Source organism: Dreissena polymorpha, chromosome 6, assembly GCF_020536995.1.
Source record: "Dreissena polymorpha isolate Duluth1 chromosome 6, UMN_Dpol_1.0, whole genome shotgun sequence".
Lineage (NCBI taxonomy): Eukaryota > Metazoa > Mollusca > Bivalvia > Myida > Dreissenidae > Dreissena > Dreissena polymorpha.
In genome coordinates this window covers 87,680,937-87,707,132 of record NC_068360.1, presented here as the reverse complement: position 1 = coordinate 87,707,132, position 26,196 = coordinate 87,680,937, and the positions used below count along the sequence as shown (strand labels likewise).

At 35.6% G+C, this 26,196-nt stretch overlaps 1 protein-coding gene across 48 annotated transcripts in view; it reads left to right on the top strand.

The window, feature by feature from the left end:
- Positions 1-388: 388 nt before the first annotated feature.
- LOC127836161 (phospholipid-transporting ATPase IF-like) overlaps positions 389-26,196 on the top strand; it is a 254,660-nt gene continuing 228,852 nt past the window's right edge. For 25 of the 48 annotated variants that reach the window (XM_052362616.1, XM_052362642.1, XM_052362620.1 and 22 more), the window contains exons 1-16: positions 391-679; positions 2,396-2,524; positions 3,654-3,743; positions 5,043-5,123; positions 8,327-8,434; positions 10,987-11,115; positions 11,757-11,976; positions 12,620-12,701; positions 14,528-14,675; positions 15,325-15,406; positions 16,058-16,173; positions 17,288-17,446; positions 19,591-19,760; positions 21,663-21,805; positions 24,322-24,425; positions 25,986-26,099. In XM_052362616.1, coding sequence (XP_052218576.1) covers positions 632-679; positions 2,396-2,524; positions 3,654-3,743; positions 5,043-5,123; positions 8,327-8,434; positions 10,987-11,115; positions 11,757-11,976; positions 12,620-12,701; positions 14,528-14,675; positions 15,325-15,406; positions 16,058-16,173; positions 17,288-17,446; positions 19,591-19,760; positions 21,663-21,805; positions 24,322-24,425; positions 25,986-26,099 — 1,923 coding nt within the window. In that variant the 5' untranslated portion in view covers positions 391-631. Of the gene's footprint in view, positions 680-2,395; positions 2,525-3,653; positions 3,744-5,042; positions 5,124-8,326; positions 8,435-10,986; positions 11,116-11,756; positions 11,977-12,619; positions 12,702-14,527; positions 14,676-15,324; positions 15,407-16,057; positions 16,174-17,287; positions 17,447-19,590; positions 19,761-21,662; positions 21,806-24,321; positions 24,426-25,985; positions 26,100-26,196 lie in introns of all 48 variants that reach the window. The other 23 variants (XR_008028629.1, XR_008028631.1, XR_008028630.1 and 20 more) reach the window with 3 other exon arrangements.

The following is a 26,196-nucleotide window of genomic DNA, read 5'->3' as shown; positions in this document are numbered from 1 at the left end:
CGGCCAGGGATCAAATTTCCTAGGGATGACAAACATGTTTCTTGCCTGAGCATTTATATTTTTCTTACCTCAGTCTGAATCAAATTAGGAGTTTTAAGATCACAACCAGTTCCACTTAAGTTTTATTGCATATTTTGTGTCTGTGAATAAATATTTACATTTGTCATTATAGTCAGATCATTGTCATTGTATTGTTTTACCGAAACATGATTTAAAAAATAGTTTTTAAATGGTTTTGTTTAATTATTACATACACGTGTAGTAATTATTTTCATCTAAAGCATATTTAAGCATACAAATTCAACCAGGAAGTTTACAAAACACCAACAATCACAAACAGGATATAAAACTTTAGACCTGAAACTCATGAGGCAAATTTATTTCCTTACAAGGTATGAATAGTACCTTCCCAAAAACAGTTGATTTGGAGTGTTTTTTAAGAGTATCTTTAATGATCATGCTGAACTGAATGGAAGCCTGGCATGCTGAAAAAGTTTAGCCTTTTTGAATGAAAATATAAACTGCTATTAAATTGATAGATTTCAGTGAAATTACACAACTTTGGAAGGTTAAAAATGCTGTTAATGGATATTTAATCATTTGTTGGCGACAATCTGTGTGTGTATGAACAATGGCTTATGAATATTTTGGAGATGAAAGAGCCTATGACAAAGTCTGGGTAAATATTTACAAATAAATACGGTAGTTTAAGGTAAATGTTGGTGTAAGCCCAGAACGAGGCTCATTTGTTATAGCAATGATTAAGATGTACAAAACTTTTCTATTAACCCTTTACCACTTATTTTCATGCATTTGTATCTTTCCTTAGAAAGTTTTTTTTAAATTTAAGACCTTTCTTACTGTATTAAAGTTTTAAAAGCTGTATTTTCAATCCTTAGATACTGTAACTGATGAGCAGCAAACAGCATAAAACCTGAACAGACTGCCAGTTACTTTTTAGCTCACCTGAGCACAACGTGCTCATGGTGAGCTCTTGTGATCGCCTTTTGTCCGTCGTGCGTTGTGCGTCGTGCGTCGTCAACATTTACCTTGTTAACACTAAAGGTCACATTTATTGTCCAATCTTCATGAAACTTGGTTAGAACATGTGTCTCAATAATATCTTGGACGAGTTCGAAAATGGTTCCGGTTGGTTGAAAAACATGGCTGCCAGGGGGCGTGGCAGTTTTCCTAATATGGCTATAGTAAAACCTTGTTAACACTCTTTTAGTCCAATCTGCATGAAACTTGGTGGGAACATGTGTCCCAATAAAATCTTGGACAAGTTTAAAAATTGTTCGGGTTGGATGAAAAACATGGCCACCAGGGGGCGGGGCAGTTTTCCTAATATGGCTATAGTAAAACCTGTTTAACACTCTAGAAGTCACATTTATTGTCCAATCTTCATGAAACTTAGTAAAAACATTTGTTATAATGATGTCTTGAACGAGTATGAAAATGGTTCTGGTTGGTTGAAAAACATGGCTGCCAGAGGGCGTGGCAGTTTCCTAATATGGCTATAGTAAAACCTTGTAAACACTCTAGAAGTCACATTTTTAGTCCAATCTTCATGAAACTTGGTCAGAACATGTGTCCCAATAATATCTTGGAAGTGTTCGAAAATGGTTCCAGTTAAATGAAAAACATGGCCGCCAGGGGGCGTGGCAGTTTACCTTATATGGCTTTAGTGTATAGTAAAACCTTGTTAACACTCTAGAAGTCACATTTATTGTCCAATCTTAATGAAACTTAGTCAGAACATTTTTTCTAACAATATCTTGGATGAGTTTGAAAATGGTTCTGGTCTGTTGAAAAACATGGCTGCCAGGGGCGGGGCAGTTTTCCTTATATGGCTATGTAGTTAAACCTTGTTAACCATCTAGAAGTCACATTTATTATCTAATCTTTATGAAACTTGATCAGAACATGAAAATGCTTCTGCTTTGTTGAAAAACATGAATGCTGGGGGCTGTTGACACTTTATAAGTCACATTTATTTGCCAATCTTCATGAGTCAGAACATTAATACTTCTCAGGTGAGCAACCAGGGCCACCATGGCCCTCTTGTCTTATATTAGTATACGAAATTATATTAGTGGCACTTTGGGAAAACAGAGCTTTATGCATTTTGCCTAAAGTGTTGTTCCAGATTAGCTCGTGCAGTTTGCAAAGGCTAATCAGGGATGACACTTTCAACCTTAATTGGATTATTGTTTAGAAAGACTTGAAACAACAAATTCCATTACCATGCATTAAGCCCTATTTTCAATGAACACTGCTCATATATGTTTGACCCATCTGCTAAGTTATAAATGTATGCCTGTTGATAGTGAGCTGCCTTGCTGCTGGGAGGATATACGGAAAGTTCTACAAAGGTTCCTTTAATATTTTTCAGCCATGTTTTCGGAAGCCGCCACGCTCGGCCAACAGGTCGGTGTTTGTGGGCCACAAGTTCCCAACAGATCCGGAGGCTACGGTCCATCAGCCAGAACTATACCCAGAAAACCAGATCATTTCATCACGGGTAACTGTTGTCATTATTTAAAAAGGTCCATTTATAAAGGGGAACTACATGTATTTCATATACATGTATACATGTATGTGCAATGACAATTTTTCAGAGTTTTGTTACAGATTAAAAAATAAAAAGAGCATTGCCCAATTAAGCTAGCTAAATAAATCTTAAAGACGTAGGTCATCGACACAAACTGAAAGTACTTTTTGTTTAATAATGTGAGTTATCATAATTTGTAATTGATGAAATTATAGAGGGTTACAACAACTTCATGGTCAATGTCACATTGTAAACTTTCTGATTAGTTTGTGCATATTGGTTATGTGTAGACAGTGAAAGTACATGTTCATGTTCCGCCTATTATTTTTTTATGCGTGATTGGATTTCTTATAAATTATCACAAATGATTATCAATAGTTGGAGTTTGTGCATATTCCTTGAATTTCTTTAATCAAAGCACATGTTTGTGCCTGGTCAATAACTTTGTTGCGCATTATGTGATTTCGCAATTTATTAGCATGAATAATTATAATATCTGAACTATGTTTTGTTTGAAACAAACACGTAAGGCGCTTTATGGGCAAGGTCACAGTGGATTTATGCATGGTCCTTAATTTAGCTTAAACCTATTTACTTCAGCTCGATTGCATATTGAAAGCCTAAGGCTTATTTGAAACAATCATAAGTCCGTTTCCTGGACTAGAACCAGTACTTGGTGTCTTTGAGAGAGATCTAAAGAACTCTTCCACAGTGGGGATTGAACCCATTCCAGTCAATAGGCGGACACCATAATATTATCCACTACACCACGGCGACCTTGCATGGCCCTTATATGGGTATAGTGATAGAAGATGTTCATCTGACTGTCTGTTCTATTTCTTTATTGTCATATTTCAAGACGACATGTTGCATGTTGCACGATGGTGCTTGCTCCATGTCAAATATTCAAATATAAGGCTATATGTGTAGCAAGATTTACAAAGGACATGAACATACATGCTGTATTAGCTGCTCACTTTATGTGTCACACAACATTCATTTCTGTGTCCAGGGAAATATGACAGGGCATCCATGTCCTTTAGACAGCTTTATACTTCTGACATTTTACGTCTCACTTGTTTGACCTTTGCTCTTTCAGTACACAATATGGAACTTCCTTCCCAAGAACCTGTTTGAACAGTTTCGAAGAGTGGCAAACTTCTACTTCCTTATCATCGGCATTGTACAGGTACAACAGCAGTGTTTTTTTCAACATTTTGTAAATTGGGCCCTTTAGATTAGGATTTTTTTTTTCTAAAATTGGGAAATTGGTGTTGCTTACAAAAACTTAAAAATTTGGAATAAAAGTGTTTTCAATATTTTCTACTGGATATTGAGATTAACTAAAAGTTGCGATTTATTTAAATATTTTATAGTTTTTAAAACCTTCAATCTTTAATTTTAGGCAGGTACTATGAAACCATTTATTTTGGTCCGCACAAAATTTCGCCCTTTTCATAAAAATGACTATTTCGTCCGCTCTTAAATTCGTCCATTTCTGGTTTTGAAAAAAAAAACAACGTCTGATTTGTTTGTAAAACATGTAATACGCGGTTGCGAAAAAATCGTGCTGGGGAAAGAGAGGTGACACTTGGTAGTCACTTGCAGGAGGTGGGCCTTGTTTGGCAATCAGTCAGGTGTTGATCACACATCGTCATATTTTAATTGCGTTTAATAGTATTGTCTTTAATCCAGATTCGCCGCGTGTAGGCTGTATAATCTGCAACACCCCTGAAAAACACAATACACACAATGGGTAATAAAGTTGTTAACAATTAGCGCTAATCAACACTATTATACCTAAACGAAGTCAACGCATTCAATACAGCCTTATTGCATTTGCGTTTTACAGGAAATGCCAGTTGTCAGTACACTGTATAATGAACACCCCTTTGTGTCAAAACCGGATTTAACTTGAGTGTGAATAGTCGACTGTTTCATGTTCTTTGTATCAATACCATCTGTGTATCTGTATTATAAATATACCAGTCAACAAACAAGGTGCGCGCTTCCGCATATGGGTATTCGGACGTTCAAAAAATTGACCTACGGTTTAGCGTTCACGCCGTCGAACGCATTAAGCAATATAACTCGTTTTTTCACTATTTCTTTATTTGCAAAAAATACTAGTGGCTTAAAACTTACCTTGCAATCTTTTTTTTCTCGCATTTTGCGAGTGTGCGAGTGTTAATTTCGAGCCCTGTGCATATGCGTGGATAACGCTGGATTTAAATGCCTCATGCCTACGGTAATTCAGTCTTATTTGTTTCAAATATGGGACATGATTGTTCGTTAGGATCTTGAATTCGTCCATCGGTCGAAGGACGAAAAAGGCGAAAATTAATGTCGGACAAATAATAATGGTTTCACAGTATTTGCAAAAAAATACTTTTAGAGATTGGAATGCAGTCATATATCCGAATTGCATTTTTTTTATCACTGTTAAATATTACAAATATGCTGTATGTGTTTGTTTGCACCTTTCCAGCTGCTAATTGACACTCCAGTGAGTCCCATCACCAGCATTCTGCCTCTCATCTTTGTTGTCACAGTAACAGCCATCAAACAGGTATAGTCCATCAAACAGGTATAGTCCATCAAACAGGTATAGTCCATCAAACAGGGATAGTCTATCAAACAGGTATAGTCCATCAAACAGGTATAGTCCATCAAACAGGTAAAGTCCATCAAACAGGTATAGTCCATCAAACAGGTATAGTCCATCAAACAGGTACAGTCCATCAAACAGGTATTGTCCATCAAACAGGTATAGTCAATCAAACAGGTAAAGTCAATCAAACAGGTATAGTCCATCAAACAGGTATAGTCCATCAAACAGGTATAGTCCATCAAACAGGTACAGTCCATCAAACAGGTATAGTCCATCAAACAGGTATAGTCCATCAAACAGGTATAGTCAATCAAACAGGTATAGTCCATCAAACAGGTATAGTCCATCAAACAGGTATAGTCCATCAAACAGGTATAGTCAATCAAACAGGTATAGTCCATCAAACAGGTATAGTCCATCAAACAGGTATAGTCAATCAAACAGGTATAGTCCATCAAACAGGGATAGTCCATCAAACAGGTATAGTTCATCAAACAGGTATAGTCTATCAAACAGGTATAGTCTATCAAACAGGGATAGTCCATCAAACAGGTACATGTATAGTCCATCAAACAGGTATAGTCCATCAAACAGGTATAGTCCATCAAACAGGTACATGTATAGTCCATCAAACAGGTATAGTCAATCAAACAGGTATAGTCCCTCATACAGGTATAGTCAATCAAACAGGTATAGTCCCTCAAACAGGTATAGTCCATCAAACAGGTATAGTCCATCAAACAGGTATAGTACATCAAACAGGTATAGTCCATCAAACAGGTATAGTCCATCAAACAGGTATAGTCCCTCAAACAGGTATAGTCCATCAAAAAAGTGTAGTTCATCAAACAGGTATAGTCCATCAAACAGGTATAGTCCCTCAAACAGGTATAGTCCATCAAAAAAGTGTAGTTCATCAAACAGGTATAGTCCATCAAACAGGTATAGTCAATCAAACAGGTATAGTCCATCAAACAGGTATAGTCCATCAAACAAGTGTAGTCCATCAAACAGGTATAGTCTATCAAACAGGTATATTCCCTCAAACAGGTATAGTCCCTCAAACAGGTTTAGTCCATCAAACATGTATAGTCAATCAAACAGGTATAGTCCCTCAAACAGGTATAGTCCATCAAACAGGTATAGTCCATCAAACAGGTATAGTCCATCAAACAGGTATAGTCCATCAAACAGGTATAATCCATCAAACAGGTATAGTCCATAAACAGGTATAGTCAGTCTAACAGGTATAGTCTATAAAACAGCTATAGTCTATCAATCAGGTTTAGTCCATCAATCAGGTTTAGTCCATCAAACAGGTATAGTCCATCAAACAGGTATAGTCCATCAAACATGTATAGTCCATCAAACAAGTATAGTCCATCAAACAGGTATAGTGCCTCAAACAGGTATAGTCCATCAAACAGGTATAGTCCATCAAACAGGTATAGTCCATCAAACAGGTATAGTCCCTCAAACAGGTATAGTCCATCAAACAGGTATAGTGCCTCAAACAGGTATAGTCCATCAAACAGGTATAGTCCATCAAACAGGTATAGTCCATCAAACAGGAATAGTCCATCAAACAGGTATAGTCCCTCAAACAGGTATAGTCCATCAAACAGGTATAGTCCATCAAACAGGTATAGTCCATCAAACAGGTATAGTCCATCAAACAGGTATAGTCCATCAAACAGGTATAGTCCCTCAAACAGGTATAGTCCATCAAACAGGTATAGTCCCTCAAACAGGTATAGTGCATCAAACAGGTATAGTCCATCAAACAGGTATAGTCCCTCAAACAGGTATAGTCCATCAAACAGGTATAGTCCATCAAACAGGTATAGTCCATCAAACAGGTATAGTCCATCAAACAGGTATAGTCCATCAAACAGGTATAGTCCATCAAACAGGTATAGTCCATCAAACAGGTATAGTGCATCAAACAGGTATAGTCCATCAAACAGGTATAGTCCATCAAACAGGTATAGTCCATCAAACAGGTATAGTCCATCAAACAGGTATAGTCCATCAAACAGGTATAGTCCATCAGACAGGTATAGTCCATCAAACAGGTATAGTCCATCAAACAGGTATAGTGCCTCAAACAGGTATAGTGCCTCAAACAGGTAAAGTCCATCAAACAGGTTTAGTCCCTCAAACAGGTATACTCCATCAAACAGGTATAGTCCATCAAACAGGTATAGTCCATCAAACAGGTATAGTCCCTCAAACAGGTATAGTCCATCAAACAGGTATAATCCCTCAAACAGGTATAGTCCATCAAACAGGTATAGTCCATCAAACAGGTATAGTCCATCAAACAGGGATAGTCCATCAAACAGGTATAGTCCCTCAAACAGGTATAGTCCATCAAACAGGTATAGTCCATCAAACAGGTATAGTCTATCAAACAGGTTTAGTCCATCAAACTGGTATAGTCCATCAAACTGGTATAGTCCATCAAACAGGTATAGTGCCTGCAAGATGTGTTCCATAGTGTCGTTGAAGTCTGTCCAGTTGACATAGGGTCATCTTGTTTTGAGTCACTGTTCTGGTATCTTTAACAAACATGTGCCATAGTTACGTTATATTTAGGGACACTTGCATATGTATTTAATATCTAAATTTTATAGACACATATATATGATAATAAAGTTGGTGTTGATTTATCAACTTACAATTGTCTCACACAAGTGACACATCCAAATATTTTTCCACAAAATAGGGTAGCACAAAAAGGTTCATGTTAGGCAGAGTTAGTGTTTTCATGAAATTGTATAATCGTAATTTCTTCACATGGTCTTGTCTATCTCTAATACCATGTAATCATCTGAGCCGCATTCTAGGAAAACTGGGCTTATTGCATGTTCCCAAAGTGTCAACCCAAATTAGTCTCTGCCATCTGCACAGCAAATCAGGGACAACACGTTCCACTTAAATTGGAATTTCCCTTAGAAGTGACCTCCTTTAAACAGAAAATACCATAAGGCTGAACATGTCTTCTCTGATGAGCCTGTGTGGAATGCACAGGCTAATCTGAGAAAACACTTAACGCACATGCATTAAGCCCAATTTTCCCAGGACGCTTATCATATAAAGTTGCATATTTTTTGATCGCAATCTTTTGATCCCATAATTATTGTCTGCCCCCACTTTAGGGATACGAGGACTGGTTACGACACAAGGCTGACAGAGAGGTGAACTATCGTGAGGTGGAGGTGATACGTAATGGACAGCTTACAACCGAAAGGTCCATGGACATCAAGGTAATGTTGTCAGGCACTCTTTTTCCTGCTCAGAAGCATAGTGTATATGGCTACATGCAATAAGCATAAAAACAGAACAGCCTGCGAGTAATTCTCAGTCTGTTCAGGTTTTATACTGTTTGCTGTTCATCAGTATCTCATGGTAGGAAACAAAGCCTTTACATTTTTGATGTAGTAAGTAGTGCTGCAACAATATACCGGTATATATCGCAATCCGCATATTGTATTGCGATACAATTGTCATCATACCGGTACGAAAATTGTACAAAAAATTAATTTACATTTCCTCCAGAAAAGCCATCCGAAATAATGATATCAAGGTAAACAAAACAAAGCGGTGTAAATAAATTGTTACGTAAAAATAGCATACCAAAAGGTCTATTATTCGGAGTAGCGTTGTTACATGGGAGCATTCGTTCGATGCTTTTGAACAGATTATCGTTGAATTAATTACACACAACTGTAAATGTTTCGAATAATCCCAATTTCGAAAACACGCTTTCGAATTTTAATGCTAAAGCGACAATAAAAAATTCTAGTGTCAAATAAAAAGTGCTTTAGCATTTGTCTCAATAAAAAAGCGCGCGAAAATTATGCAGACATGTAGAACGTCGCATGGAAAGTGTGGGTATATTTTGTGTTATATAAAAACAGAAACATCACATTAGGCGATTTACGCGTGTTCAGTGGAAAAAAACGCCCCGATTGGACGTTATTTCATCACAAAATGTATTTGATACTTAAGAAAATTGGTGAATGTTTGTGTTTCTTGTTATTCTTGAGCACATTTATAGTAAATATTTACCAGAATTTGGTTTAAAACTGGAATATACAGGATTATCGGGTAATTGGTGAGTTATAATTCTGGTAAAAGTTAGCAATATATTGCGATATATTGCAATACGGGTTTTTGAACTGACAATATATTGCAATACAGTTTTTGACGTATTGTTGCAGCACTAGTAGTAAGTAAGGTCTTAAATTTAATTAGATTTTCTAGTGAATACGAGCGCATCAAAGTGCGTATCTACATGTAAGTGGTAAAAAGTTAACGTAACCTTCTAACACTTAATGGGACTTAAATTCTGATGATACAAAAAGTTTTTAGAATATAAGGTTTGAAGAAACTAAAAACATTCTAGTTATTATTTGTCATTGAAATTGTTAATTTATGAAAGTATTTGATGGTGCAAATCATATCATGGTTTTACTCATGCTTTACTATAGAGGTTTCCTTTTTCTAAAATAAAGAATGTACAGAAAAACAGATAAGATGTGCATCTGAATAAAATATACATGGGATTTATATTTAAAAAATAATAATTTCACAATTCATTAGTAAAAATTTTTTGGGTACAATATCCACAATATGCCTCAAGAGCTCTTAATGGGCACACCACCATTTTCAATTAAAAAATAAATACTTGTTATGCCCCCGCATAGATAGATCGGGGGTATATTGTTATTGTCCTGTCTGTCTGTCATTCTTTCCAAAACTTTAACCTTGGTTAAAGTTTGATAACTTTTGCAATATTGAACATACCAACTTGATATTTACCATGCATGTGTATCTCATGGAGCTGCTCATTTTGAGTGGTGAAAAGTCAAGGTCAAGGTCATCCTTCAAGGTCAAAGGTCAAATATCATTGTATTTTTCTTTCCTAAAACTTAAACCTTTGTTAAAGTTTTATCATAACTTTTTAAATATTGAAATCATCAACTTCATATTTGGAATGCATGTGTATCTCGTGAAGCTGCACATTTTGAGTGGGGAAAGATCAAGGTCATCCTTCAAGGTCAAAGGTAAATTAAAAAAAAAATAAATTCATTTCTCCATTAAATCTCTTATTTACTTCCCGTGGAGCTGCACATTTTGAGTGGTCAAAGGTCAAGGTCAACCTTCAAGGTCAAAGGTCAAAATATAAAAACTTTAATTTTCATAACTTTTTTAATATTGATCACAACTTCATATTTGGCATGCATGTGTATCTCGTGGAGCTGCACATTTTGAGTGGTGAAAGGTCAAGTTCAAGGTCATCCTTCAAGGTCAAAGGTCAAAAATTAAAAACATTTTTTTTCATTTCTCCGTTCAATCTCTTACTTACTTCTCGTGGAGCTGCACATTTTGAGTGGTGAAAGGTCAAGGTCAACCTTTAAGGTCAAAGGTCAAAAAATAAAAAAACATAAATTTTCATAACTTGTTTTAGGCCTGTCTGTCTGTCATTCTGTCATTCTGTCCCAAAACTTTAACCTTACAATAAAGTTTTGCAATAACTTTTGAAATATTGAACATAGCAACTTGATATTTGGCATGCATGTGTATCTTATGGAGCTGCACATTTTGAGTGGTGAAAGGTCAAGGTCAAGGTCATCCTTCAAGGTCAAAGGTAAAAAAAATAAGCGGCATATTAGGGGGCATTGTGTTTCCGACAAACACATCTCTTGTTATTGTTTAACATTTAAATTAAATATTATATTTGAAATTGTAAAAGACAAACTAAACTATCTGCATTTCATTACCAGCAGGTTTCACATATTCTCCTGTGTTGTAGGTAGGAGACATCCTCAAAATTCCGCTGAACAAAAGCTTCCCATGTGACCTTGTGATGTTGTCATCTGCCGACCCCGACGGCAACTGCTACATCACCACGGCCAACCTGGATGGAGAGACAAACCTGAAGGTGAACATACACTAACTGAGATTTACCATTGATTGTCCTTTTTTTCTGTGCAATAGTTGGACAACATAAGCTAGTTTTGCTTTACCAATGACTGTCCGGTTTGTGAAGTCGTTGGTGCATTTCTCTCTACACATGGCAACATAAATTAATTATTGGTAATGAATTGATATTTAAAACCTTGTTCAGTCCTCCTTGTTCTAGTAAAATAGACATGGTTTATTTACATTGCCTAATTCTGATTCATTACTAATTTGAACTACAATTGCACAAACTTGTTATGACTTGTCACCGGGTTATGCGTAAACATATGGTGGACATACCCCTTTAACCCTTGCACACTCAGAAGCAAATTGAAAATGGCTATGTGCAAACAGCATAAAACCAGGACAGCCTGCTACTCATCAGTATGTTATTTTTTAGAAACAAAGACTTTTGAATATTTTTTTAAAGGACTTAAATTTAATTTGATTTTCTAAAGGACTTCATATGCGTCAAAGTGCGTTTCTGAGTGGTAAACATACCGTGGACATACCCCTTTAAGCATTTCTTTCCTCACCTGTAGACCCATTGCTGCATACAAGAAAAAAGCCACCACATTTACCTAGACATACCCCTTTACCAATTTCTTTCCTCACCTGTAGACCCATTGCTGCATACAAGAGACCCGCCGCTACACTCACCCAGATGACTTCAGCAAGCTGACAGCAATAATTGAGTGCCAGCAGCCCATACCGGACCTGTATTCGTTCATTGGGAACCTCACGGTTGTCAAGGACAACGGGGAACATACCGTGAGACCACTGGGACCAGAACACGTGCTGCTTAGAGGGGCACGACTCAAGAACACTGCTTTTATTTACGGTAGCATGTCAGACTAATAATTTGTTAACAGCATTTTAATTTAAATGTATTTTTAGGAGTCCCAGTGTCATATGTAGATATATTTGCTGTAAAAAAAGCAGAAAGGTCTAACCATTTCCATATGATATGATGTTTCATGTGCAGTGGCCATTATCTTCACTTAGAGGTCAACGTAAAATAAGACAATAGAATTGTTTGCATATTCTTTATAAGGCTGCAATGATAGTAGATGTTTGTGTGACTGTCAGGTCTATTTCTATATCATGCATGATTGCCTTTTGAAATAAAATGGCAAATTTTATCATCATATCAAAACAACATTTAGCTTGCACCTTTAAAGATGCTCGCTTAATGATCTATCTCACAATATTGCAATAGGCTGTATGTTTAACAACAGGTACAAAGGTACATAAATTCTATGTAACCTGTTCTTGTTAAGTCGGTCACACAACACTAATTTCTGTTTTCATTTCCATAAAGCTTGTTTTTACAATAAGTCAGAAATAGGTTTATAGGAGGAGCTTTTCAGGAAACAATGTTTAAAAAGGGTGATTTTGTTTTATCAATTTATAAATGACATCTTTTTAAAAAGGCTTTTTCTCTTTGAAAATCGGTTTGCTAGTATGAGTGTTCATATTTGCAGGCTGTGCCATATACACAGGCAATGAAACCAAACTAGCTTTAAATTCAAAACCAAAACAAACCAAGTTTTCCAGAGTGGAAAGGTATGTACGACGTCTGTAACAGAAAAGTACTTTCAGTAATTTAAAATTAGAGTTTTGTCTAGTTTTTATGCCCTGAGAGGTTTTAAGAATTTTACTTTTCTGGCCAACCATTTGTACAAATGTCTGTTTGTGCCTTCATCCTGAGTCTTGTGTTTAAAACTCCTCTTTAACTTCTGGGTGGATTTTGCTGAAACATTCACAGTTGAATGACCTTAATATGTAGATGATAGGAAAATATTAATTTTGGCAGCGTGTTTTGGAAGAATTATGGCCCTTTTTATATGTTGTGTTTTTAACTCCTCTTTTATATACTTTTATATCTTTCCTTCAAAATAAGTATCAACATAATACTTAACCAGGGATTTCAATAGATCTGAAAAACCAGGAGTCAATGACCCCTGGACTGAAATTTTGAGGAGTCAAATTGAAAAATGCTGGGGTCAATTTTGAAGCGCGTTAATTGTGTTTTTGTCTGTATTAATCAATTTTTTAGATAAAAATATGCTCTAAGAGTAACACAATATCTTAAAAAGTTATACTGCTTTATTAAATAAAAATACCATGATACATAACACAACATTTTTTAATGAATTGGTACACAAAGATAAGGACAAAATATCAATAATTTGTGCGAACAATATCGACTTTAAGTTTTTCAAAAACAAAACATGTTCATTTTACAACTTTTATTATTTCTATACTATGTTTATTTGTAAAAACAATAAATGCTCATTAAAATCTACTTTATCATAACACATTTAAGTCTTTTAACACATTTAAGTAATTTAAGATATGTACCGGTAGCACCTTTTCATCACATATTTATCCTCATTATATTATCATCATCCCTATGGTAGCTTTTGTTCAATAACACAATCTTAATGCATGGAACATCTAGTATATCTATTACTTTTTATCCGAATACTATACATGTCCGAAATATATACACTTAAGAATGCCTTACCAGTAGTAGTTTAACTTTAATAATCCAAATTTTCATTGTTGTTATCTGGTTTAACAAACCTTATCAAATGTTTGTTAAATCCAGTTAATGCTTTCTCCGTTATTGAATCACCATTACTTGTAATTTGAATCGCCATTTTTGAATTGAACGCGGGTTGAATGTTAATTTACAATACGTCCACCATTTACAATGTAGAAGGTCATGACGTAGCAATTTAATTCTACTCGAATAATTTATGTCTAATCGAGGAAATGTGTTTTCTTAATGTTTATGTGTAGTATTATGACTTGTTATAAAAAATGAACTGTGATTCCAGTTTATATAAGATGGGTGTTACTCGTAATTATCGGTGGATTAACAAACTGGCAAAACTGTCAAAATGACGCACGGCAGAAAAAAGGGTTGCGTCAAAAACGAGTCATTTTTTATTTGCTCGCCTCAAAACGCAGGATTCTGCGTCTATTGAAATCCCTGTTAACTATTTGTATTTTAGATTTATTAATCAATATTGCTCAAAAAGATCCATGAAATGTTGAAATCTTTGGTACTTTTCACCTGCAAAGCACATCATCATAAATATAATCATTGTGCATCAAATAAAATTCAACAAATTTGCATGAAAGACAATTGTCAAGTTTAAAGATCAAATAGGCACCAAAAATTGGTTCTGCCCGGGAAATTGACTCAAGAGAGTTTCAATGAGCTTTGGGCTTGCAACGCAATTGAGCTTAGGTAAAATAGGTTTAGACTAAGATAACAAAAGAAAAATGGTTCTCATTTTTGCTCTCTTACTTGCATTTACCTGAAATACAGTAAGATAGTTAAGTCAAATATGAAGCATGCGCCAATATATCCCTTGTAGACGTATGAACACATTCCTGTTGATATTCCTGGTGATACTGGCACTGGAGTCAATATTCTCTACCTGCATGAAATACTGGTATGCACACCGACCCCGTGTTGGTCAACCCTGGTATGTGCCAGAAAAAGAGAAAGACGTAGACGTCAGCGTAAGTAGGACATTATAAATGAGCTGTTCTCTTTGCAAAGGGGGTTATTCGCATGTTCAAAAACTTTTGTCCCAGATTAGCCTGTGCTGTCTGTGATCATCAATTGTTTTATCTTCAAATCTACAAATTTACTAATATGTACTTTTCTATCTTATATATAGTCCAGTGCACATTACATTGCCACATTGACACTATGTTCAAACCAATTTGTCTAATTTTCCTTCAATTTTTTAGTCGCCTTTAGTTGAAGTAAATCTATTTAAACTATATTTGATTTTTTAAAGCATTTTTAAAACCTTTGTTAATTATAATGACTATTATAGAATTTCTTATTACATCTAGTTAAAATAACAAATAGAAATTTTCTTTGTACAAGTTGTGCATATAGGTACCAATTATTAGTTAAGAACATGGTCTGAATGCTCATGCTATCCATGTGAATATTGACTAATATAGATTAATTGTAGAAATTTTAAAAAAAAAATCACTACAAAAATATATGTCACCTACCTACCAAACCACCTGCCATGTTTTGGCTCAGAACTTATCCCAAGCAAACATTTTTTAAGGATGGCCTGATTTGAAAAAACTGAGGTATAGACATGTTTCAAATCAGAGGTTGTAGTTATAGAACCATTTTATGTTTTAGGTTAGACGTGTTCTTGAAGACTTCCTATCGTTTGTTGTGCTCTTTAATTATGTCATTCCCATCTCACTATACGTCACCATCGGTAAGTGCACTGATTACTTGAGAAGTGGGAACTAAAATGATTGTTTAAGACACTTATTTTGGTGGATTTTTGTCGGTCCTCTCTATTATGAAGTCAAATAAGCCTTACTCTGTGAAAACAAGGCTTTAAACCCCATTTTCCTGGAGCAGGGTTCAAAAGTTGTTCAAACATTAAGATACAACTCATATCATACATATTTAAAAGTTCATGAATTGAAGATCATGAAATTATGCCAAATTTTACATATCTTTGAAATTTAATGGCAATACAATTGAATAATTATTTAGTATTTACCATGTTTAAAAAAGAAAAATCCTGTGGCCATGACTTTCCTTAATCTACCTTCATGACAAAATTTTGTACTGTATGACGTAACATACATTTATGGTGTTGATGTCACTACCTGTTTTCATGTTTATATGTATACAACTGACGAAGACTATGGCTGAAAATAAGTTAGAATAAACAAAAGTAACATGTTCATATGCTAAATATTATTGAGTTCTGAATCTACCTTTCAACTAAGAAATTATTGCAGAACTATTTAAAAGAACCTATAATTCTGAATGAACCGTTTAAATCTGTAATTTTCCCCAAACCTTTTTGAAATAAACCCAACCTGCTATTTACAATCCCATTTCATCCCCACAGAGGTACAGAAGTTTGTGGGCTCCATGTTTTTCAACTGGGACATCGAGATGTACGACCCAGGGACCAATGAGAGTGCCAAGGCCAACACCTCGGACCTCAATGAGGAGCTAGGGCAGGTAACTGCAGAGCACATTGTAGTTAATATTTGAGTCTTGCTCTGGGAAAACTGGGCTAAATGCATGTGTGTTAAACCGTTACCACTTAAATACGTATTTTGACTTGTTTGTAGTACCTTAGAAAGTTAAATGTAGTTGAATACCTTTCTTACTAAATTCAAGTTTTAAAGGCTTCATTTCCAACCCTTAGATACTGATGAGCAGCAAACAGCATAAAACCTGAACAGACTGCGTGTTACTCGCAGTCTATTCTGGTTTTATGCTGGTTACAAAAGCCATTTTTATTCGCTTCTTATTGGTGAAAGGGTTATATCTTCTTCTTAGTCAGCATATGCTTATCAGGAATAACACTTTCTCCTTTTTGTGGATTTTTTGGTTGAATATAATCTGGAAAGTGTTGTCTCAGATGAGCCTGTGGCGACATCCCTGATCAAGCCAAGATTTTTCCGAGCTAGGCTCATTTTTATTTTATCCTTTCCTTCGTCGGTCATTAAAAGCTGTTAGATCATTTTTCAAACTAATGAGGTTCATTTGACATAATAAAATTATTTTTGACACACAGTTATCCAAATATATTAAATTTAACACATATATTAATGTTTCTGATAATCTACCACAGCCAAAAAATATTTGCAATTTAATATATGCTTTTTAGTGAAATCAAGATTTTGTTTTGAGATAAAAGAACAATTTGCATCTTGGATGAAAATATAGCATGTGTGTTTATATAAGTGTACTTGTAATACAGTAAAATATTCCTTAAATCTCAATCAACAACATCAATTTGTGCTTGCTTATCAATTGAAGTCTGAAATAAAAATGAGCTGCGCTTTGGAAAAAAAATGCTTATGCATAAAATTTCATCTCAGATGAGTCTTTACAGTTGGCAACGGTTAATCAGAGACAGCACTTTTCACTTTTGTGGATTTTTTTTATTTAAAGGAAGTTGCTTTTAAGCAAAAAAACAGTCTATGCAGACAGTGTCATCTCAGATTAGCCGGTATCAACTGCACAGGCTGATCTGGGACAACACGTTATGCCCATGCATTAAGTCCCATTTTCAGAATGCCCGGTTTAAATGAAGTATTGAATGATTCTGAGTTCCCTATTCCAGGTGGAGTACCTGTTCACAGACAAGACAGGCACCCTGACAGAGAATGAGATGCAGTTCCGGATGTGTTCCATCAATGGGGTGGAGTTTGAGGAGGTGGGCAGCATGCTGTGTAGGGTCTCACCCACCGGGGGCCAGCCTGAACCCCTGCCTGCCTTTACTGTGAGTACACTGAACCCCTGCCTTCATTCACTATGAGTACACTGAACCACTGCCTTCATTCACTGTGAGTACACAGAACCACTGTCTGCATTCACTCTGAGTACATGGAACCCCTGCCTGCATTCACTGTGAGTACACTGAACCCCTGCCTAAATTCCCTGTGAGTACACTGAACCCCTGCCTGCATTCACTGTGAGTACACTGAAACCCTGCCTGAATTCACTGTGAGTACACTGAACCCCTGCCTGCATTCACTGTGAGTACACTGAACCCCTGCCTGCATTCACTGTGAGTACACTGAACCCCTTACTGCATTCACTGTGAGTACACTGAAACTCTGCCTACATTCACTGTGAGTACACTGAAACTCTGCCTGCATTCACTCTGAGTACACTGAAACTCTGCCGGCATTCACTGTGAGTACACTGAAACTCTGCCTACATTCAATGTGAGTACACTGAAACTCTGCCTACATTCACTGTGAGTACACTGAAACTCTGCCTGCATTCACAGTGAGTACACTAAACCTCTGCCTACATTCACTGTGCTACACTGAACCCCTGCCTGCGTTCACTGTGAGTACACTGAACCCCTTCCTACATTCACAGTGAGTACACTGAATCCCTGCCTGCATTTACGGTGAGTACACTAACCCCTGCCTGCATTCACTGTGCATACACTGTAACCCTTCCTGCATTCACTGTGCATACACTAAACCACTGCCTGCATTCACTGTGAGTACACTAAACCACTGCCTGCATTCACTGCGCGTACACTGAACCCCTGCCTGCATTCACTGTGCATACACTAAACCACTGCCTGCATTCACTGTACGTACACTGAACCACTGCCTGCATTCACTGTGTGTACACTGAACCCCTGCCTGCATTCACTGTGCATACACTAAACCACTGCCTGCATTAACTGTGCATACACTGAACCCCTGCCTGAATTCACTGTGAGTACAATGAACCCCTGCCTGCATTCACTGTGAGTACACTGAACCCCTGCCTGCATTCACTGTAAGTACATTGAACCCCTGCCTGCATTCACTGTGAGTACAATGAACCCCTGCCTGCATTCACTGAAAGTACACTGAACCCCTGCCTGCAATGACTGTGAGTACACTAAACCACTGCCTGCATTCACTGTGCATACACTAAACCACTGCCTGCATTCACTGTAAGTACACTAAACCATTGTCTGCATTCACTGTGAATACACTAAACCACTGCCTGCATTCACTGTGCATACACTAAACCACTGCCTGCATTCACTGTGCGTACAATAAACAACTGCCTGCATTCACTGTGCATACACTAAACGACTGCCTGCATTCACTTAGTACACTGAACCCCTGCCTGCCTTCATGGTGAGTACACTGAACCTCTGCCTGCCTTCACGGTGAGTACACTGAACCCCTGCCTGCCTTCACGGTGAGTACACTGAACCACTGCCTGCATTCACTGTGAGTAGAAACTGTTAATAATCAGAGAGCTGTGTTTTGCGTAATTTTGGCCTAATGCATGTATGTAAAGTGCCATTCTAGATATGCCTTTGCAGTGCTCCTCATGAGTGGTGATAAATACACAGAAACATAGGAAGAATTGCAGTAAACCATTGATAAATCTGTTCTCCTTATACTGATGTTATGCCCATGATATTTCATACCCCTGCTATCAAAACGATGACAGAAATCCTATACAGAATAGGTGAAACAAGCTCCTGACTTTGTTTTGCAAAGATGCTTTGCACACTTTTGATGTGTTTTTTCTATAAGGGGTACTAAATCCATCTTTGATGTAATCCTTACATACCTAACGAAAGCCTGACAATCCCTTAAAATTTGAGTACTGTTCTTAGAAAACTGGGCTTAATGCATATGCATAAAGTGTTGTCCAATATTACTAAGACCACTTAGGCGAATCAGGAACAACAATTTCAGCTTTTATGGAATTTATCGTTCAAAGGATGTCTCTCCTAAAAGAAAATCCAGTGTAGGTGGAAAGTGTGGACCCTGATTAGCCTGTGCAGATAAACTCTTTCATTAATTTTTTTGTATTATGGTTCAAAATCCATCTCTGTCAGCAGAATGCATGGACAAGCCTCTTGACTTTTGATGGTTATTTTGTTTTGTTTTTCAGGAGGAAGTGGAGACGTTCCTTACGGTGCTGGTTCTCTGTCACAGTGTGCGTGTGGACCATCCCCAGGCCACAGAGCTGGGAGCCGCTGCCATGTACAGCTACAGTGGCTATGACTATGACTACCAGGCACCCTCACCCGATGAGAAGGCCTTTGTGGAGGCATGCAGAAGGTCAGGGAATCAAAGTTTGAAAGTTCAATCAAATGAGAACTTCGGGTAAACAATTGAGCTTTCTTCTGGGAAATCTTGGCTTAATGTTTTTGTGTAAAGTGCCACCTGAGATTACTACTATTATTACTACTCTTTCTGCTTTCTATGGAGTTTTGTTCAGACAACACTTGCTTTAAACAAACTTCACAGGATAATCTAAAATGACACTTAATGCACAAGCAGTTAGCTCAGTTTTCTGAGAAAAAGCTCAATATATGAGAGATCAAAGTAAATATTAGTATTTCTGATTATTTTAATTGGTTAAAATAACCAGAAAAATGAGAGCATGGTGTTTCTTAAAAAAAGATTCTCGAACTTTAATAAGCTAAAAATAATTCTTAATCAGAATACCTGTCTAAGAAGAAAAAATCTGTTGGATACAAAAAAACAACACAAAAGCAAAACTTGTGGTTTTTAAAATAAGATTATTACAAATGCAGTTGGAAATATATTACATACATCATAGGTATAAAGGAGATGAATATATTATGGTATATCATTTATCAGTCTTGATCGTACAGATAGCGCATTTTTGACAAAAAGTGACAGATTAATAAGTGCCATTTTATCCACTGTTTTCAACAAATGCAAATATTTATAAACAGATGGTTTGATATAATAGTTGTTTTTTATGTATTTTTTTCTAAAATCATTATACATAGGGCATACACAAACAAAATGATATTCATCCTCAATGTCATTTAAAACACAGAACATGCAGTATCTTACAGAACTTTCCTCTACATTTCTAGCGTATCTACCCGTTTGAATTCTCAAAGGGTGTACAGATAAACGTAATCTACTAACATATGCTCTTTATGATTTAGGTAGAATATTTAAATATGGTTCATATACTAGAGATGTTTTAAACTGCCTATACATATCCATCATAGAGCTTTCATTCACAGCATTGTACCATTTAAGTTTAAGAGTCAACAATTCTCCATTTAAATACAAACAAAAAAGATTTAATATCAAAAGCATGCGCATTTTCGAATACATCTGGAAAACCATAATCATGTAATATCTTTTTAAAATTATAAACCCAATTTGTACAACCCTTTTCACAATATCTAACGGCTTCGTTGTATACATATTTTTTTGTATTTTAAGTATAAGTATTCCATTGAAATAGTTAATTTGGGTTGCTTAAATGTACATTATTGGCATGAATGTTTATTGGGGTCCAGTTGGGTTATTGTCAAGGTCACTGTTCATAAAAATAGAAATAATGATTTTTGCAAAGTAATTTGAATATATTTTTAGTTTTGTGCTGTAGTAAAACTGTTTTCAGTTAAATACATTGGGGTATTGTTTTGAGATTTTATGTGCTGGTAGCATACATGCATATCAATCTTTTATTGCACACTTATTTAAATTAATAACTGAAATGTCGAAAACCTGCTTTTATGGTGTTTCCATGTTTCTTGATGCTACTTTTTAATGACCAAAGTTACTAGCATTATCACTTCATTCTCTTCCATTCTTTTTGACAAAAAACAGAAAAGAACAATTGTAACTACAAAACTTTATATTAACTATATTGCAGATGTTTTGTCTATTCAGCAGGTTTTGACTAAAGTTATATTTCATCAGAGTCGCTGAAACAATGTAAACAAATAATATATTCAGCTTTAGTAAGGGGCAATTCAATGGTCTCATTCAATGCAGACCCTGTTCTCTTTGTCAGGTATGCAATGCTGTGGTGTTCCACAGTTGCCATGTTCTCATTGTCAGGTATGGTGTGGTGTCCCATGGTTGTCATGTCCCAATTGTCAGATATGGTGTGATGTTCTATGGTTGTCATGTCCTCATTGTCAGGTATGGTGTGGTGTTCCATTTTTTTCATGTTCTCCTTTTCAGATATGGTGTGGTGTTCCATGGTTGTCATGACGGCATGCTGGAGGTGACATTCAAGGGAGAGATGAGGCGTTACAAGCTGCACCACACTCTGGAGTTCGATGCCACGAGGAAACGCATGAGTGTCATCGTCCAGAACGAAAATGGTGAGAATACTCAACACATGATGGACTATAAGTGAGAAGCACTCTGGGAAAACAGGCCTTAATGCATATACATAAAGTGTTGTCCCAGATTAGCGAGTGCAGTCCACACATGCTAATCAGGATCCACACTTTTAAGCAAGACTGGATTTTTGCCAATAAAAAACTTCCTTAAAAATGAAAAAAATACATAAAAGCAGAAGGTGTTGTCCCTTAAAGACTGTTTGGACTGCAAGAGTTATCAAGGATGACACTTAACTCGCATGCATTAAGCCCCATTTTCCTAGAGCGCAGCTAAAATTTTACTTAGTTTTAGTTAAATCATGCTTATTTTAGAATATTTATGTTTAATAATGAATAATGTAACATTATCAATATTTTCTCTGCGAATCTGTTAGTGTTGTTAATTGACAAATTGACAGTACAATACAGGAAAAAATACATGCAACACAACATTGGACATAAAACTGCTGAACCTTGTATCACTGTATGTAACAACAAAACATTTGGCATTTAAACTTTCTGAAAGTGCAACTAACTTTACTTTTTGGGCAGAATAAATCACAAAATACTTAAGTTTAAATAAACATGAAGGCACATAAATGATTGAGTTATCAAGGTCCTTTAGATTGTCCATAAAAAATGATGTTTTATCCTATTACCAGATGAAAATCGATAGTAAAACAACGATGGTATAAACTTTAGCTTTATACTATCGCTATTTAGATCAGATTTGGGTTTTTCAAAAAATTGGAGAATCTGTTTTTGTCAAATACGGGAAGATAAAATCGTCAAAAAATGCGATATTTGATAATTATTAATGGAAAATAGGGAGGAAATAATAGGATAAATAGAATATTATGTGAGTTTTGGATAAAGATCAAGTTTATCATGCTCTGCTCGAACCATGTAAGCGCTCAGCAAGCCTTGCGCTAGTTGGTTCTAAGCCTCGCATGATAAACTTGATCTTTATCCAAAACTCACATAACAGTCTCTATATAGCATGATCATATCTGGTTCAATTCATATTCAAATGTAGATATAATATAATGTTATTAATTAGTTTAATTGCAGCCTCAGGCCAATACGGCTGTCTTCAGCTCAATAACAAAGCCAATATGAATTCAACTAATTAATGACAAGTTTATTAATTAACTTTATAATATAATTCTAATTTCAGCAAGAAAAGCTTAAATTTCACTTATGAATTACAGGTTTTTGCTATTAAATGAAGTATGAAGTTTGAAAAATAGCAAAATTTCTGTTCTATACAACTTTTTCCCTGTTTATATTCCCATGCAAAATGCTTTGAAAATGTTATGTACACCCAAATACCTTTTAAGAGATATCTTGTTAATTTAAAACGAAAAATTGAATTTTGTTGTAAGAGGAAACATCTGTTCCATGCATTTAATTGCAGAAGAATAATTATTAGTTCATTAATATTGTAATATGAAGGCGATATTACTGATAAAGCATAGGAACAATGTCATTTAAACTAAGTATTTGACGAAAGATGCTTTCAAGACATTACATGATGCATGAACACTATTTGACAGGTCGCAAAATTATGCAAAATTTATCTGAATAACATAACAGCCACACTGGATCCACTACGGTTGTTTTTAATACAACTCAGACAGACAATAAGGATTGAAAACTTACTTATTGCCATTAGGAATTGCATTTTTAATGTGTTAATCCTCCATGATTTTGTAGTAGTTTTGCTTTCGGCGCTCATTGTAGCTTGAAAATATTCAAAGTTGTTATTTATGTACATATGCTCAAATATTGAACCTTACTGTTGTGGTTACACTGCACGATTGTTATTGTCGAAAAAAGGAGCTGAATATATTAAGGGCTGAAGGCTTTAAGTAAACTGCAATATTATATTTTAAAGATTTAAACTTTTGCACCAAAACAACTCTAAAATGGCGTCCAAAATTGTTGAAATGGATTCTCATATAAGGCCGAGTTTTTTTCTGGTTTCAGATTGGCTGAATCTCGTATTGGCCGACCTTTTTCTGTATTGGCCGTGTTTTTTCCATATTGGCTGACTTTTTCTCGTATCTTTGTTGGCGAGGCTCAACTTTTATGGGGCGAACAACTTGAACACATTCTCGTCTAATATTATAAAGTTAATTAATAATACAGGATATAAAGTGTTTATATAAGGTTAAAGGTGTTGTGATTCAGTAAATTGCACAATTTTGCGACTTCATTACCATATCACTTGATATCTTTATAAAAGGAAAGCATTATTTATGTTATTGCGTCTATGTTTATTTTTTGCAGAAGAGGTAAAATGCATGTGTTTAAAATGTGTTCCCAGATTAGCCTGCGCTGTCTGAACAAGCTTATCACAGATGACACTTTCTGCCCTAACTCGATTTTTTGTTTAAATTGACTTCCTTAAAACCAAAAAATTAATTTCAGCGGAAAGATTGCAGGCTAATCTTGGATGACACTTTATGCACATGGATTAACGCAGTATAAGTTTCTGTGTTCAAATCTTTCAGATGAGGTGTACTTGCTGTGCAAGGGGGCAGAGTCGTCCATGTTGAACCGGGCAGTGCAGGGGGATGTGTCTACCACCCTTGCTCATGTCAACAAATATGCAGTGGTATGGCAGTGTCTCTTCTCATGTTGGTGTTGTTATCTGTGTGATGTGGTATCTATCAGGGTGTCCCCTGTCTTAAAATGTTTGTTAGCCAAATTTGACACGCTATGACAAAATTTGTGTCATTGTGGCTATTTTCTTGGTTTTTATAAAGAAAAATCTCAAGGCAAAGACAATTTATTCGCCAAATGTTTCAATTTGTAGCCATAAAATGTAACAATATTTATTTAATACAAATGAGGAAGCTCTTTAAATCATTACTATAAAAATCAGTTGAACCTTGTTATTTAAAAGTTGCAAAACCGAGAAAAATACATCAAAATAATGAATTTTCCTTATAAACATTTCTTGGAAATCTTAAAAAGAATTTGAGTTTTAGCAATAACAATTATATAGACATTTTATTTTATTACAGAGATTTTGTTATTTACCACAAATCAATTTGAATGTACACTTTTAAATTTATTTAAAACAAAAGTACAGTATTGACTGCAGTGGTACTCCATTTTCTGATTTCATTTAACGCATTAAAATGTATTACATCATCATGCAACGTCATCATTCTCGCTCACTCTCATGGAACAATTTGAAACAATACAAAATTGTATGGACTGTAAATTTGTATGGTTTGCATGGCTTTTAGATTTTTCGTTAATATTATGTTTTATAAGTGAATGTAACAGCTGTAATATTAATCTTAAACATATAGGCTTCTTATTTTAACTTATTGGGATATGAACTGTTGAAATATTAACGAAAAATCTAAAATTTTACCGGGACATGCATTGCTTTTCAATAACAGCGCAACTATAATGGTTATAATCATTCTTGAAACCTTTAAATGTAGCACTACGATATCCTGTGTTCATGTGAATAAATAAAATAACATGCATATTTTTACGTACCAATAAACTATAATATATAGTAACAATCAAATATAAGATATTTTACCTTGCATATTTGATACATATTGTGTATTTTTCATAAAAAATTTAAATAAACATTGAAGAAAAAGTGTTGATATTGCTTATATTCATCCATATCCGCACTTTTCCGTCATATCTGCGGATATGAGTCATATACGCATTTTAGAAGGACCGCTTTTTACCCGGGATACTCGTGATACCTACCCGAATGGGAGACAACTCCTTTAGTTACGAAAAGACCGAATAGTAATAGATGTAACATTCACTTGGGTGGAAAGTAAAAATCCTCTTTAAATTGAGGTCGAAGGCCAAGGTCATAGAGACTAGTATCATGAAATTGGTTAATGCACAGAAATCAAGACAAATCTTATGATCATAAAAATTAGTATGCTGCTTAGTCTTAATGGAGGATGACACCTGATGATTTTCAAATTAAGATATCTAAGGTCAATGACACATGGAAGACGTTGCTGCAGATCAGGGGGGAGGGAGTGGCAAACATGTTTTGCAAACATCTCTTGTTATGATATATAACATTAATATATCCAGTTTCTTGGCTTACTCTTGATAATGTTCAAAAGCAATCATTTACCTGGATAACAACTATAAATTCTAACTCTGCACTTCTATATACAAGCTGGGTCTACGTACCCTCGTGATTGGACTACGACGTCTGTCAAAGGAGGAGTTTTCACACTTTGACACTCTGCTGGACACTGCCAGAACCTCACTGCAGGAACGAGCCAGCAAAGTAAGGCCAACATAACCATTTGTGTTTAAGGCAATCGGACCATACATTTTCACAAAACACAAAATTTTAGGTCAAACATTGCATTCAACAAGTACAT